Genomic DNA, 15,258 nt, shown 5'->3' with positions numbered 1-15,258 from the left:
CAACTGGATCACCCTCCTATCCTCAGGTGTGGATGCTTTACCCCAGAGTTTGGTGTTGTCGGCAAACTTGGCCAGTCCGCTTCTGATACCAATGTCCACATCATTGACGAAGATGTTAAATAGTATTGGCCCTAGGACAGAGCCTTGTGAGACCCCACTGGTCACAGCACACCAAGACAATTGGCTCCCATCGACCACCACCCTCTGGATCCTACCATGGAGCCAATTCCCCAGCCAGTGGATCATGGTGAGGTTGAGGCCGCAGTTAGCCAAGAGGTGATCATGGGATACCAGATCGAAGGCTTTTTTAAAGTCAAGATATACAACGTCAATTTCTTCCCCCTTATCCAGGTGATAAGACACCTGGTCATAAAAGGAAATTAAATTGGTCAAGCAAGACCTACCCGCAACAAACCCATGCTGGGTATCCCTCAGGATATTGCCTTCAAGTGGTCTGTTAAGGATGGTCTCTTTGATAATCTTTTCTAAGACCTTCCCCAGGATAGAGGTCAGGCTGATGGGCCTGTAGTTAGCTGGATCTACTTTCCTCCCTTTCTTGAAGGTAGGCACGATATTGGCCCTCTTCCAATCATTGGGCAATTCACCAGAGCACCAAGAGCACTCAAAGATCCATGCCAGGGGCTGAGCTATGATGCAGGCCAGCTCTTTGAGTACTCTTGGGTGTAAACCATCAGGGCCAGCTGACTTGAAGGTATCGAGCCTGTCAAGGTGTTCCTTCACAAACTCAGTTTCGATGGAGGGCAAGGAATCTCCCTCATCTGGGCCTCCCTGATCCATAGTGGGCAGGGCTGTCCCATGGGACTGGTGAAAAAGTTATCAGTAAGTTATTTCTTTTTATTTCGACGCTATTTCGGTGTTTTGGCCATAGGCTGGATTGGAGAGTGACTAAAATGCCTGTAACTTTGTCATATCTTGCCTGATTCTGACTAAACTTGCAGGCATGCTAGCCTCTTCTGAGGGCATGAAGCCTGCCAAGATTCAAGGAGATAGGTGCTGGGGTTTCTGGGAAACTGTACCTCAAGGTGCTGACAAGCAAAACTCATGACGTGTAACTTTGTGTGTGTGTTAAGGCAGAGCAGGGTGAAAACAGCAGGCATGGTAGCCCTATGGCCTTCTGTTGCTCCACCAGCCTCTTGAGCATCAGGTATGTGGAATTCCAATGAGTCTCCACATCCTGCATGATTTTGTGCCGAGGGATACTCAGCTCTGCCTGTTTCTCCTGCAGCATCTTGCCCTGCTTGATGCTCCGGTGGAAGCAGCCTGCCACCTTCCTGCATTTGGAAATGAGCTTGCTGGTAGTGCTGGCACCATCACCAGCAGCCCTGTCCCCTTCCAAGGCATCCCTGACAATGAGGTGGAACTTATGTGCCACATAGCGGATGCCAAAAAGTTGGCATCATACACCCCTTTGATCATATTGACCCCATCGTCGGTGACCATGAACCTGCGGGGGAGCTTGCCCTGCCCAGCGAGCCACCCCTGCACCAAGTGTTTCATGGCCCCCCATGATCTCAGTTGCCATGTGGGACTCATTGATCATGTTAGCTTGAAGGAGAGCTCACCTACGGCCTTACTGGTTGCACCAGTGCCCTGTGAGGGAGAGGTAGGCATGATCTCCACCTCAGCTGCTCCAGATGCCCAAAGTGAAGTGTAAGGCCACCTGCGGACCGGACCTGCTTTGTGCAGCTCCTCCCTCAAGTACTTCCTGCATGCCTCATACAGGGAGGGTACCATCGTCCTGTTGAAGGCATGTGGTGCCTTTGTATGATGGGCCACGAGCACCATGACCTACCTGAACCCTGGCCGCTCAACAAAGGACAAGGGCTGGCCATTGACACCAAGCATCTTTCCAATGCACTCACCTTGGGAACATGCCCCCCTGTGTGCCCACCTTTCCCCCACTGTTCCAGGGTGGCCTGTCTCTGCTTCGGGGCAACAGGGGCTTTTGAGTGATAGCAGGACTTCTTTTGGGGCACATACTCACTGGTGCCAGACTGACAAGGAGCAAGGGCAAGGGGGTGATGCCTGCAGAGATGCATCAGCATCCCCGTGGTGTCTGTGTGTGCAATCTATTTAGTCTATGCTGTGCTTTCCTGAACAGTGCCCAGTGATCACACTGTCAGACAAAACACAGATTTCTTTTTCTTCAGGTAAAAAAAAAAAAAGAAAGAATAATTTCAAAGGAATGGATATAGGAAAAAAATAAATGATATAGGGATAACAATACTAGTATTGAAGTTAGGCTAGTATAGCTAAGCTGTCAGTGTAACCTGTAGCCTATCCAATCCTTTGCAAGTAGAAGACACACTCCCTAGCTAGACAGTAGCAGCTAGGAAGCAGTCAGAGTCAGTGCTTTTCAGATGCTGCTCTCTGGCAAGAGACAGGTTGACAAAGGCTGACAGCTTAGGCACTCACAGGCTTATACGGTGTTTTAAAACTTTTTAGGTCCCTCCCCCAGAGCACTGAGATTGGAAGGGACCTCAGGGACAGTTGGCAGACACTGGCCAGCTACAAAAGTCAATCTGTTCTCTCTTTTCCCTCCCTCTCCTTACTTCCTCTTTCCCTGCAAGCCCAGCTTTGAAACACCTTTGAAATGGCGAAACATCTTTGAAACACTTTGACTTGTTTTGTTTCATTTAATTTCATTTAGAACATTTTGACATGTCTCCCGTTTCGTTTCAGATTCGGAGTGGAGTGGCGAAACGCTCGAAACACCACCAAAACGAAACAGCGGTTGAAATTTTGCACAGCCCTAGTGGTCAGTGCTTGCCAACCACTGGGAACCAACTAGGAGAGAAAATCTGTGTGTGGTCCCCAACTGGTGGAAGGGGAAAGTGGACATTTGGGCAGCTGACCAGTGGCCCTTGGTGCCTCGGAAGTCCATAGGGGGTCACACCAGACCTCGATCCCTGACTTGAGTTCTAGGAGCCTGGCCACAAATCCTGGTTTGCCCCAGTGACCAACCCAGGTGTCCAAACCTTTGAACATGGTCCCACGAGATATATAGGGAGAGGGTAGTCAGTGCTTCCCAACCGCCATCTGCCACTTAGGGGACCAACCTGAGCCTTGTCTCTGACCAATGAAAGGGGGAAGGTGGACACCCAAAGGGGTGATCTAGGGTCCATGCAGGACTTAGAAAATTTTCTACTGGCCACCAGGTTACCTTCTTATAGGAATCCATGGGTTGACGTGGTGCCCATGGGGAACTTAGAAAAATTTCCACTGGGCACTAGGTCAGCCTCCCATAGGAATGCATTCATAGATTCATAGATGTTAGGGTCGGAAGGGACCTCAATAGATCATCGAGTCCGACCCCCTGCATAAGCAGGAAAGAGTGCTGGGTCTAGATGACCCCAGCTAGATACTCATCTAACCTCCTCTTGAAGACCCCCAGGGTAGGGGAGAGCACCACCTCCCTTGGGAGCCCGTTCCAGACCTTGGCCACTCGAACTGTGAAGAAGTTCTTCCTAATGTCCAGTCTAAATCTGCTCTCTGCTAGCTTGTGGCCATTATTTCTTGTAACCCCCGGGGGCGCCTTGGTGAATAAATACTCACCAATTCCCTTCTGTGCCCCTGTGATGAACTTATAGGCAGCCACAAGGTCGCCTCTCAACCTTCTCTTGCGGAGGCTGAAAAGGTCCAGTTTCTCTAGTCTCTCCTCGTAGGGCTTGGTCTGCAGGCCCTTGACCATACGAGCTGCCCTTCTCTGGACCCTCTCCAGGTTATCCGCATCCTTCTTGAAGTGTGGCGCCCAGAATTGCACGCAGTACTCCAACTGCGGTCTGACCAGCGCCCTATAGAGGGGAAGTATCACCTCCCTGGACCTATTCGTCATGCATCTGCTGATGCACGATAAAGTGCCATTGGCTTTTCTGATGGCTTCGTCACACTGCCGGCTCATGTTCATCTTGGAGTCCACTAGGACTCCAAGATCCCTTTCCACCTCTGTGCCACCCAGCAGGTCATTCCCTAGGCTGTAGGTGTGCTGGACATTTTTCCTCCCTAGGTGCAGCACTTTGCATTTCTCCTTGTTGAACTGCATCCTGTTGTTTTCTGCCCACTTGTCCAACCTATCCAGGTCTGCCTGCAGCTGCTCCCTGCCCTCCGGCGTGTCCACTTCTCCCCATAGCTTTGTGTCATCCGCAAACTTGGACAGAGTACATTTCACTCCCTCGTCCAAGTCGCTGATGAAGACATTAAGAGTATCGGTCCAAGGACCGAGCCCTGCGGGACCCCACTGCCCACACCCTTCCAGGTCAAGACCGACCCATCTACCACAACTCTTTGGGTGCGACCCTCTAGCCAATTCGCCACCCACCGGACTGTGCAGTCATCCACATCACAGCCTCTTAACTTGTTCACCAGTATGGGGTGGGATACCGTATCAAAGGCCTTCCTGAAGTCTAAGTATATGACATCCACCCCTCCTCCTGTGTCCAGGCATTTCGTAACCTGGTCATAGAAAGAAACTAGGTTGGTCAGGCACGATCTGCCCGCCACAAACCCGTGCTGGTTTCCCCTCAGCATAATTTGCCCTGCCGGGCTCTCACAAATGTGAGCCTTGATAATTTTTTCAAAGACTTTACCAAGGATGGAGGTGAGACTGACTTTCAAAGACTTTACCAAGGATGGAGGTGAGACTGACTGGCATTAGTTTACCTGGTGTCCCAGGAGGCCTCGTAAGGGGTCATTCAAAGCCATCAAAGGGGTCATTCAAAGCCCCAATACCCATCTTTGGTTCCAGGAGCTCGGATATATTTGCTGGTTTGCTCCAGTGATCAGGCCAGGTACCGGGGATGTGGAAACTGTCGAGAAAGGTTCATGGGGATTTTCAGTAATACGGTTGTCAGAAACCTCTGAGAACTAGGAGCCACTCAGGGGACAAATCTGAATGCTATACCCAACTGACAAGAGGGAGAAGGCAAACACTTCAAGGTGGGATTCCCCAGTTTGGCACCAGTTCTCTTGCCTGATTCTGCTTTTCCTGTCATTTGCTCCACACTTCCAGGGACATTTCTATGACACCTAGGGGACCAACCTGCATGTTGTACTGGACTGAGTTGGGGAGGGAGGGGAAGGTAGGCATCTGGCACCAGTTTTCCTGCCTGACCCGACCTGCCCTGGCATTCACACCACATTACCAGGGACACCTCCACGCCACCCAGGGGACTAATCTGTATGTTGTATCGGCCCAAGAAGGGGGAGAAAGCAGAAGACCCCAGTCTGGCACCAGTTTTCCCACCTGCCCTGACCTGCCCCAGTGTTTGCACCGCACTACCAAGGGACGCCTTCTCCCAAGGGGACCTACCTGTTGTACCCGACTGGTGGGGGGGGGGGAAGGTAGACACTTGCGGGTGAGAGACCCCAGTCTGGTACCAGTTCTCCTGCCTGCCCTGACCTGAACTGCCATTCACACCATGGTACCTGAATCTGCTCTGTGGATTCCCCTCACTCTGCCATATCCCACTGTGGGTCAGGCTTATTGTGTGCCACTTCCCCATGATCTTTTATGGGTGTTTGTAGGGCTGCCTCTCCTGTCAGATTTTGGGGCCTCTTTACTCCTGCAGTTTCAGGCCATGCCCTGATCTGCCTCATACTCATTTTAGAATTGATGTAGCAATTGCAGTCATATTGGGCAGAGCTATTTGTGGGTCAGTGGGCCCCCTGCCAGTGTTCAGGTCTCTCACCTCCTAGGTTAGTACTGTACTCACTAGCCTATTGTATAAAAGTTGTCTGCAGGCTCTTCTTTCCATCTTTTTTTTCTGAACTCAATATTACATATTAGAATGGTGCATGTTACAAAAAATCTTTGCAGGCAAATAATTCTACCAAGACTTTTTTCACTTTAGTGCATAGGAGGAGAAGAGGTAGCTTTATGAATCTCTCTGCATTTAGGGGGTAATGAAAACAGCACACCAAATTTACTGATTATCACATCTTCCCAGCTTCAGTCCTTTCCCTGATGCTCCATCTCCTTTCATCCTTTCTTTTTTCACCTTTCTCATCCTGGGTATTTCTGCTTTCCTTGAGGTCTGTTTTTACTTGTAGGAGGCTATAGGTCTAATTGCATGTCTCTCACTCTTTCTTGGATTCTACTTCCCCCATTTTCTCATTTGACTAGATTGACTTCCCCACTTCTTTCTCCATACATGGACACATTCCCCTTTCCACTTAATCCACTCTATCCAAGAGTGTGAGAACATCATCATGCTGTCATTGTACCATTGCAACAGCCAGACAATTTGAGCACTTGTACAGTCTGCATTCAACACCACTTCTGATAATATTCCAAATGTTAGGCTTTCCTAGATGGTGATGCAACAAGGCTAGAGTGTATTTACTATGTAAATTACTTGTGATATTGAGAGACAGGTTTTCTAATATTACACTTCTGCCTGAGGACAATAAAGATTAAACTGTATACATACCTAAAATGCATAAAGGTATTTCTTGTCATAATTCATATTAATGTATTAAGTATTACAAACTTTCAAAATGGCTTTCTTCTTGTAGACAGGTAGGTGTAGAAAATTCCCATAAGGTCTGACATATACAACAGCCCTTTTATGGTAAGAAAAAAAACCTATTTAAAGGACAGCATTTGTGCTCAAAGCAAATCAATTTTGCCTGTAAACCACCCCAACATCCCTGCAATACACCATTCCCTTGTAAACTTCACAGCTTCTCTGCTCTGGCATAAAATTGCTCTTCAATTTCTATTCCAGGACATGTAACAGTTTTCTTAGAGAATGGGCACCTAAATTGGTAGCTGCTATTAAAGTTTTATGAGATCAAATTAGTGACATATTTGAATCATCTACAATTCCCAAAGAAGAATGAATGGCACTGAATGGCTGGTTTCATAACCCCATAAATCCAAAAATGACTTATTGCATCTTGTTTAAAAAAAAGTCTTTCCTGTTTTCCTTAAAAAAACAAAACAAAACAAAAATCTTCCATGAGCTCTACAGCAAAGACTGGCATTGCCATGTGAATGTTATACTTATCACTGTCATAACAATTCATCCATGTTCAGACATCTGAAACGCCTGGTCTCCTCTGAACTGAGCAGTTTAAAAAGATAGATAGTTGCCTTCTGGCTAATTGTGGGGGGGGGGGGGGGTTCATTACTATAAAAAGACTTTTTATATCTCATGTGACTTTATAAGCAGTGAATAATGAGACTTAAAGTCTTTGGAAAAGAGTCCACCGATCAAATGGTAGGATAACTTATGGGCATAGTGACCTTTTCCTCAGTAAGATACTCCAAACTGCTGCTGGTGGCACGTTATTAACATTTCCTATTTAAGGAGTTCACTTAAGTATGTGGCAGGTTTTATTTAAACAAAAAGGAAAGAAAATCCAATATCAGGTAGCACAGAGAAAATTGAAAATCTCACAGTCCTGGAGCTAGATCCTGCCTGCTTTTGCAGCTGTGCAAGGGCAGGACAGATGGACCAGGTAGTATAAGCAGCTGGGCAGAGCGTTTTGGCACAGAGCCCAAATATTGTGCCAGCGCAAACTGCTTGCTTGGCTTTTTAGCTGTGGGACATGCCTAAACTCCAAACAGGTAGGATGTTTACTGCGCTTACCCAAGTGTTAGCTGGGGGAAACATTCATGCATCCTTTAAGAGCTGAAACAATGTATACTTTCCCTGCAGCAGGTCCAGTGGCATTTTGTCTTTGCCAATAGGATTCCTGGAGCAGATGCTCCATCTGCCAGTGTTTCACTGGGTAAAAAAATCTATGTTAAACCGAACAGCAGCAATGTAGCATTGAGTTATTGCTACCACCTCTCTCCTAACTCAACCCCTGTGGCTGTTCCAAGAGTGTTGAAACCGCAGATACTGCTGCACAACTAAACAAGCCATATGTCCTGCTGCCACTCCTAAACACATCAAGCAGCACTAAGGACAGCATGCTACCCACACAGTTGGCTTTTCTTTCTTTTTATGTTAATGCAATGTGAGTTTTTACTTCATTTCTTTTGTAAGTCTCATATTAAAGGAAGAAAAAGTTCCTCCTGCCCCTGAATAAAATATTTAAAGGATATTTTTATTTGTTTTGTTTTCACATATTTGAACTCATTCTCTTCCCATGTTTGCTTTATGCTGATGTTGTTCTTCTGGATTTCTGTTGAGTTACTCTAAAGCAGCATTTCTCAACCCATGGGTCACAACCCAAAAGTGTCTTGTTGAACAAGCTTTAAAATGGATTAACAAACTTTAACAATGGATTCTCTTTTAAAGGAGAAAAATGTGGGAAACCATGGCTTTTCCCTTGCAGGCTGTCAGAATTCCAACTTGCAAGGGGCTGCTTGGAGCCCCCCCATATCCCACACTCCCCCCACCCACACACCCACCCCCTGGCCCTACACACTGGGGGCTGGAGACTGGGGGTGGGGAGGAGTGGGTCAGGAGTGAGGGGTACTGGGTCAGGACTGGCAATCAATGTTTACAAATGGGTCCTGGTCCAAAATAGGTTGAGAACACTGCTCTGAAGAACAGTAATGAGGCATTCTGGGTTTTTGTTTCTATTGGCACAGTAAAGGTTAGTTATAAATCCTTCTGACTTTTTTATGAGCTTGGATTCCTGAAACTTCCATCTTTCCAACTTAGCTCTATTTACAGTGGAATAAATATAGGGAAAGATCACAGCCATACTTATCTTATAGACATTATTAGGGCTGGAAGGGACCTCAGGAGATCATTGAGTCCAGCCCCCTGCCCCAGGGGCAGGAAGTCAGCTAAGGTCAAAGGATCCCAGCAAGATAGATGTCCACACATTTCTCAAAACAGTCCAGAGTAGGTGCTTGCAACACCTCTGGAGGTAGTCTATTCCAGGCCTTGGGGGCTCGGACAGTAAAGAAGTTTTTCCTTACGTCCAGCCTAAAACGGTCTTGCACGAGTTTGTAACTGTTTGGCCTTGTCATCCCTTGAGGTGCTCTGGTGGACAGGTGTTCCCCCAGATCCTGATGTACCCCCCTTTGTATACTTATAGGCAGCCACCAGGTCCCCCCTGAGCCTGCGCTTTTCCAGGCTGAAGAGTCCCATGGCTCCCAGTCTCTCATTATAGGGCCTGTTCTCCTGCCCTCTGATCCTATGTGTGGCTCTCCTCTGGACTCTCTCAAGCTTTTCCACATCCTTTTTAAATTGTGGAGCCTAGAACTGGATGCAGTACTCCAGCTGCGGCCTCACCAAGGCCGGGTACAGCGGGAATATGACATCCTGGGATTTGTTTGAGAAGCATCTATGGATGCAAGCCAGAGTTTTGCTTGCTTTACCAGCTGCGACATCACATTGGTGGCTCATATTCATTTTGTGGTCAATCATGACCCCCAAGTCCCTTTCAGCCATGGTGCTAGCAAGCGTAGCACTGTCGAGCCTATAAGCGTGCTGTAGGTTTTTTTTCCCAAGGTGGAGTACCTTGCATTTTTCAGTGTTGAACGCCATCAGGTTTTCATTCAACCATTTTCTGAGCCTGTCGAGGTCAGCCTGGATCACCAGCCTATCCTCAGGTGTGGATGCTTTACCCCAAAGTTTGGTGTCATCGGCGAACTTGGCCAGTCGCTTCTGACGCTGATGTCTAAATCATTAATAAAGATGTTAAAGAATATAGGCCCAAGGACAGAGCCTTGAGGGACCCCACTGGTCATGGTGCACCACAATGATTTACATCCATCTATTACCACTCTCTGGGTCTGACCTCGGAGCCAATTCCCCAGCCATCAGACTGATGTAGCCTAGGCCACAGCTGGCCAATTTTTTCCATGAGGAGATCATGGGACACCAGATCAAAGCTTTTTTAAAATCAAGATATATTCTCCCCTGTCCAGGTGATATGTTACCTGGTCATAGAAAGAAATGGGATTGATCAGGCAAGACCTACCCCCAACAAACCCATACTGGCTATCTCTCAGGGTGTTACCATCAGCCAGTTTGTCAAGAATGGTCTCTTTGATAATTTTTTCCAAGATCTTCCCCGGGATAGAGGTCAGGCTGATAGGCCTGTAGGTTCCTGGATCTACTTCCCTCCCTTTCTTGAAGATAGGCACCACATTGGCCTTCTTCCAGTCTTTGGCCACTTCACCTGAGTGCCATGAGTTCTTGAAGATCTGTGCCAGTGGCTGAGCTATGATGCTTGCCAGCTCCTTAAGTACCCTGGGCTGTAAATTGTCTGGGCCAGCTGACTTCAAGGTGTCCAGCCTCTCAAGGTATTGTGGTACCCTAACTTAGTTTTGTTCACTGGAGCCCTGGCAAAGGAAATACTTTGGTTTCACTTTCTGTAGAATAATGGGACCACTCACCTGAATCATAAAGGGGAAGGGTGGTCTGGAAATAAATTTTATCTAAGCACCAAGAGCGCAAATAACTATCCCAAGCCAGTATGTAATTTTAAATATATGTCCACTTTCCACTTGTTCATCTCTAAATTTGGGTCTCTCATTAATTCTTAATGGGAAAAATGAGGTAAAGAAATAATATTGGGACCATAACAACTGCTTTTTACTAATACAGAATTATTGCTCTATACAGGGCTTTACAAATAAGAGTTAGTTCCTACTTGACTTGTAATCAATTACAGCTACTTTTTCTGTCCTGTTTCTATATATGTACTCCATCTTGTGCTTCCCTCTTTCCTTAATCTGCATAACTTCTCCTTTAACTTCCTTTTCTCACCGGGTCAGATTGATTTTCTCTCCCTCGTAGTTACCCTGTATGACATAAGGGAAATCCTATTGTATTCCATTTGCCTTTTTTGCTTTCTTTCCTTGTCATTCCCTTGTTCCCTTCATTTCCTTAATCACCATCTTTTTAGTCTCAGGGTTAGACACAAAGCAACAATGCCACACTTGAAGGAGTTGCAAAAGGAATCTTTTCTCTGTATTTGTTCTATATGGAAAATGCTTTCATAACAGACGCAGAAAGAAACCAATAGCTTCCTCCAACACCAAGCTCACTTCACAGCAAGTCAGCTGCAAAGGGAAATTATGGTAACTAATGCAATTTTTCAGACAACTCTGTGCATATAGCAGGACCATACTGAAGCACTGTTTAAACTACAGGCTGGCTCTCCAAGGTAACATCAAAGCTGATGAAGAACAAATGGCTGAGAACTGTGGCATGAGGCATATACATGGCTGGTGGCCAATGCTGTGTTATAGTTCTGCCACCTTAATACACTGTGTGAGCCCCTCTTCTTGTAATATTATGAATGCCATTGAAATCTGAACTGCTTGAAGCCTCTCCATTTATCCATTCAGGGACAGATTTTGTCTTTGGTTGCATGGGGGTGGCTCTTGTTGATTTCAACAGCTTGGCAGTGGCAGCAGACATCAGAATTTAGTATACCGAGTATGAAAGTCCATTCCTACTTCTTTTTACAACAGAGTTACCCCTTAATGCACAACGAATAAACAGCCAACTCTTGCATTTCCCTAAACGTTGTCTGTCTTTAGAATAAAAGCTTTTATGGGCGGGGACTATTTATTTGTGGATGTACAGTACCTAGAACAATGGAGTCTAAGAGTGATTTGGGGCTTCTGAGCAGACAAGGTTACTTGGGTAGATGTGATATCTTTTATTAAGCCAACTAAATCATTGGAAAAATTGCAAGCTTTCAGGCACAAATGCCCTTCTTTAGACATTTGAAAAATCTATATACATACTTGTCTGTCTATGTCCTTAGAGCAAAACGGCTACATCCAATAACCCTTGGGGATTCTTGGCATCTCCACAAAATACGTAAGTTAAAGATATGCTGAAAACTTAGATGATAAATTATAAATGGACGTGGATCAAAAAAGATGGATTATAAAATAGTTTAGAGTTTAGAAATTAAGAATACTTTAACTATGGTGCCTTTTCAGATACCGAAAAGGTCATTCCATATTTTTGTTACCTTTAACAGCTAAATAGTTTTTAAAAAATTAGATCACGTTGTATAAATATATTTATCACTCACGTCGAGGGTAATTGGCCAGGTGGCCACCTAGCGACAGGATAAAAAGCCTGGCAGGAAGGAAGCCGGGGGAAGAGGAAGAGGAAGTGACATCTCCAACTGGCCTGGAGGGGTCAGGGAGGTCCAAAGGTCCTGGAGAGGAGGAGACGTGGTGGTACCCTAGGGGGGGAGCCGTGGAAGACAAGTCAGGCCAGCATGGATGGAGGCCAGCTGCAGCAGTGACTGGAACACCTATGGAGATAATGAAGCCAGAACCCAGACACAGACAATGGGCAACAGGTACCAAAACTGGGAAGGGAGTAACCCGCCAAGGGGACCTGAAGCCCAGGCGGAGCCAGACCCCATGTGAACTAGGGAACACCGAAGGGCAGTGGTTGACGCTTGGTGCCAGTGCCATTTGTAGTCCACAGCTGCAGCCCTTGAGAAACTGAGCGTCAGTGAGGACCAGAACACCGGCCCTGAGGGTTAACATCATGGTTGGTGTTAGGTGGGGCGTAGGGGAGGTGGAGCCCCGAGAAGCAAAGGCCACAAGGACGACCAAGGGGAGGTTCCAGGTGAGACAGGACCACACACCTTCCTCCCGCTAGAAGACTAAGTACCATCAAAGATGTGGCAGACGACACCTCTGGGGGAGCTGATGCAAGGCTGCTCCCAGTAGCCCCACTGTGCAGTCTCAAAGGTGACAGTGAGGCTCAAAGGGGACCCAAAGGCGTGATACTTGGGCAGATAGGCACAGAAAGCTACAGTTGGCAATAGTCAGCAGGCTGGGAGATGTGTCTTCCCACCTACTGGCACCCGCCACCTCGCACTGGCCTGGACCAGTGCAGGCCTCCCCCTGCCTTTCCCAGTTGAAAACTGAGTGTTAGTTCTGTTGGTTATTGATTCAACCTACACAGCTTAAAGGAAGCTGCCTAGATTGAACTGATTCAGGCTCAGGCTTTTTGACTATCTGTATTTAGCCCTAGGTTTAGTGTTTTTTAGTACTAATATCAGCAATGTCCTCTAGGAGGTGGGAGAGATCATAATGAAAATGTGACAACTTGAAGGGTTTGAAGATACAAAATTCAATATAAACAAGAGACTGTTGAGAGGCATGACATTTTCATTTAGATATTGGGAGTTTAGGGATTTTTCTAGAACTGGGACTACACTGTTATATAGGAACTAACTAAAGAATATGGATGAGGAACCAGCTTCTAATTCCAAACCTCCTTAAAGTTTAAGTGCATCTAAATCCAGTGGGTTAGTTTGGGCTAATTCCTAAAGAAAAAATAACTTGTTTTTAGAAGATATTAATATTAGTTTTATGCTTAAAAGGACCCAGCTTATAATGTTGGCCAGCCATGATTGGAGAGCAGCTCTTGTGCTACTAGAGATGTTTTGATCCTTTAAGAGGAGCAGGTCCTTCACACTTTTATTTTGGTCTGATTCCAAATCCAAGTGCAATGCTGTAGTAGTGTAAAGTTCTTGATGAAAAGCAGTAACTGTTCAGTTCTGTGACTGAAAAGCAGATACTTCCTATAAATTGAGAAAGGCCTGATGCCAGTTTGAAATGGCAGGAAAAATCTAAGCAACCATTTCACAGCTGAGGAGAGGCAGAAGTGCATAAATCATTTTCGACAATCAATTCTGGTATTTGAATTCATTCTGACACTTGTTGGGCTCAGTCACTGACATGGAACTGTGGTAAAAGGCCAGGCCACCAGGGAAATTTGGCAAGTTTCCACATCTGAAAGTAAACCACTTGACTTCATGCTATTTAACCCTCTTAGTACTATTTTTCACTCCTAGTATAAAAATATCTGCATTTTATATACGGCTTAAAGCAATGAAAAAGTATTTGGTTCTTCTTTTTGGAAAGTAAGGAATTGCATAACAAATTTTCAACAAGAAACAATTTAGATACCTTTTCAAGTACACAACTCTTATTAAACATAAATTAGTTACAGTAATATTCAGGGTGCTGTTTCTTATCCGAATTCTTCTGTGGTCAATTACTGTAAGAGATACGAGCAGTCAAGAGAAGGGATTTCAGATTTCAAATTTACATAGGAATTCTTTACATAGAATCTAATTCTGATCCTGATGGGGCTTCTCAGGTGAGTAATGAGATTCACGAGCATAAGTGTTTGCAAAACTAGATGCTAGTTATGATGCTGCCATTAATAAATCATATTTCCTTATTCTTTATATAATTTATAACACATTGAAATACATATATTCAATAAATAAATATTTAAAACATCAGGTTCAGTAAAAATCAAACTTCTCTAAACTAGGAAATTAAAAATTAAGAAATGCACCCATGAAATCTTAACTTTCCTGGAACTGGCTATATATAATGGGAATCATCTGCTAGCATTCCAGCTGCATTCACTGTGTTAGGTGTGTATATAGGAGGGATTAGCTGGAATAGCTTTGGCTGTATTTGCAATATGAAGTGATCTGGAAGGATCGTGTCCCTTTGAGAGAGAGTGATCCCTTCTGCCTGACCTTACATATGTGACCAAAGGAAAGAGGCATATATGCACATTGAGAGTTTCAGCATCCTCATTCTTGTGCTGCATTGGATGATCTGCATCAGCAGCAGGGGATAGGGGCCATCTTGCCATGGGGATTGTCAGCAATGAGATGGTATGCTTTTCAGTTGGTACACTAGGATGAGAGTCACTTGCGAGTTCAGTGACTGGTAAATGAAAAGCTGCTGTGAGATGGTATCCTATACATAAGAGCAAAGGGGTTGTAAAATTTAACAGCATGCATTGTTGACTGGGGAGGAGGCTAACTGCTTGACTATGGGACAGATGTCGGCAACAGTGTTTGATTAAATCCAGACACAGTGAGAGTGTGTGTTATGGGAATAATGGGGCATGACTCAAGACAGCAGTTAAGGTGACTTGAGTGTGTATCTTAACTCTTCATATTATGGTTTGTAAAAGTTTAACTTCTGATCATACCACAGGGCAACTTAAACACTTCATAAGTTTTTGACATTAACTTTCCTAGTTTTCTCTTAACAAAATGAGCTTCTTTTCTTTTCTTTTTAAAAAAAATATAGTTGCTTATGCAGCTGGTGAGCAAAATCACAGACATGGTCTAATTTCCAAGATTTTGACACCTTTTAATATGAGATAATTATAGCAATTGTAAGCATGAGGAAGTCTCTCTCCTTGTCCCTCCTCCCTCCCACAATCTCCATCAACATCTAGTTCCCCCCTCCCTAGCCACCTAACTGTACCTCCTCTTCCTGTTCCATTAAGCCATTAACATTTTATA

General features: G+C 45.4%; 1 protein-coding gene across 3 annotated transcripts in view; it reads right to left on the bottom strand.

The window, feature by feature from the left end:
- PDZRN4 (PDZ domain containing ring finger 4) overlaps positions 1-15,258 on the bottom strand; it is a 404,074-nt gene that overhangs the window by 81,819 nt on the left and 306,997 nt on the right. The window contains exon 1 of one of the 3 annotated variants that reach the window (XM_019492628.2): positions 4,681-4,799. The exons of the other annotated variants lie outside the window; for them this stretch is intronic. Within the exon in view, the coding sequence (XP_019348173.1) occupies positions 4,681-4,734 (54 nt within the window). The 5' untranslated portion in view covers positions 4,735-4,799. Of the gene's footprint in view, positions 1-4,680; positions 4,800-15,258 lie in introns of those variants that run through there. 3 annotated transcript variants of the gene reach the window in all.

Source organism: Alligator mississippiensis, chromosome 4 (genome assembly GCF_030867095.1).
Source record: "Alligator mississippiensis isolate rAllMis1 chromosome 4, rAllMis1, whole genome shotgun sequence".
NCBI classification, from domain to species: domain Eukaryota; kingdom Metazoa; phylum Chordata; order Crocodylia; family Alligatoridae; genus Alligator; species Alligator mississippiensis.
This window is presented reverse-complemented; position numbering and strand designations above follow the sequence as displayed.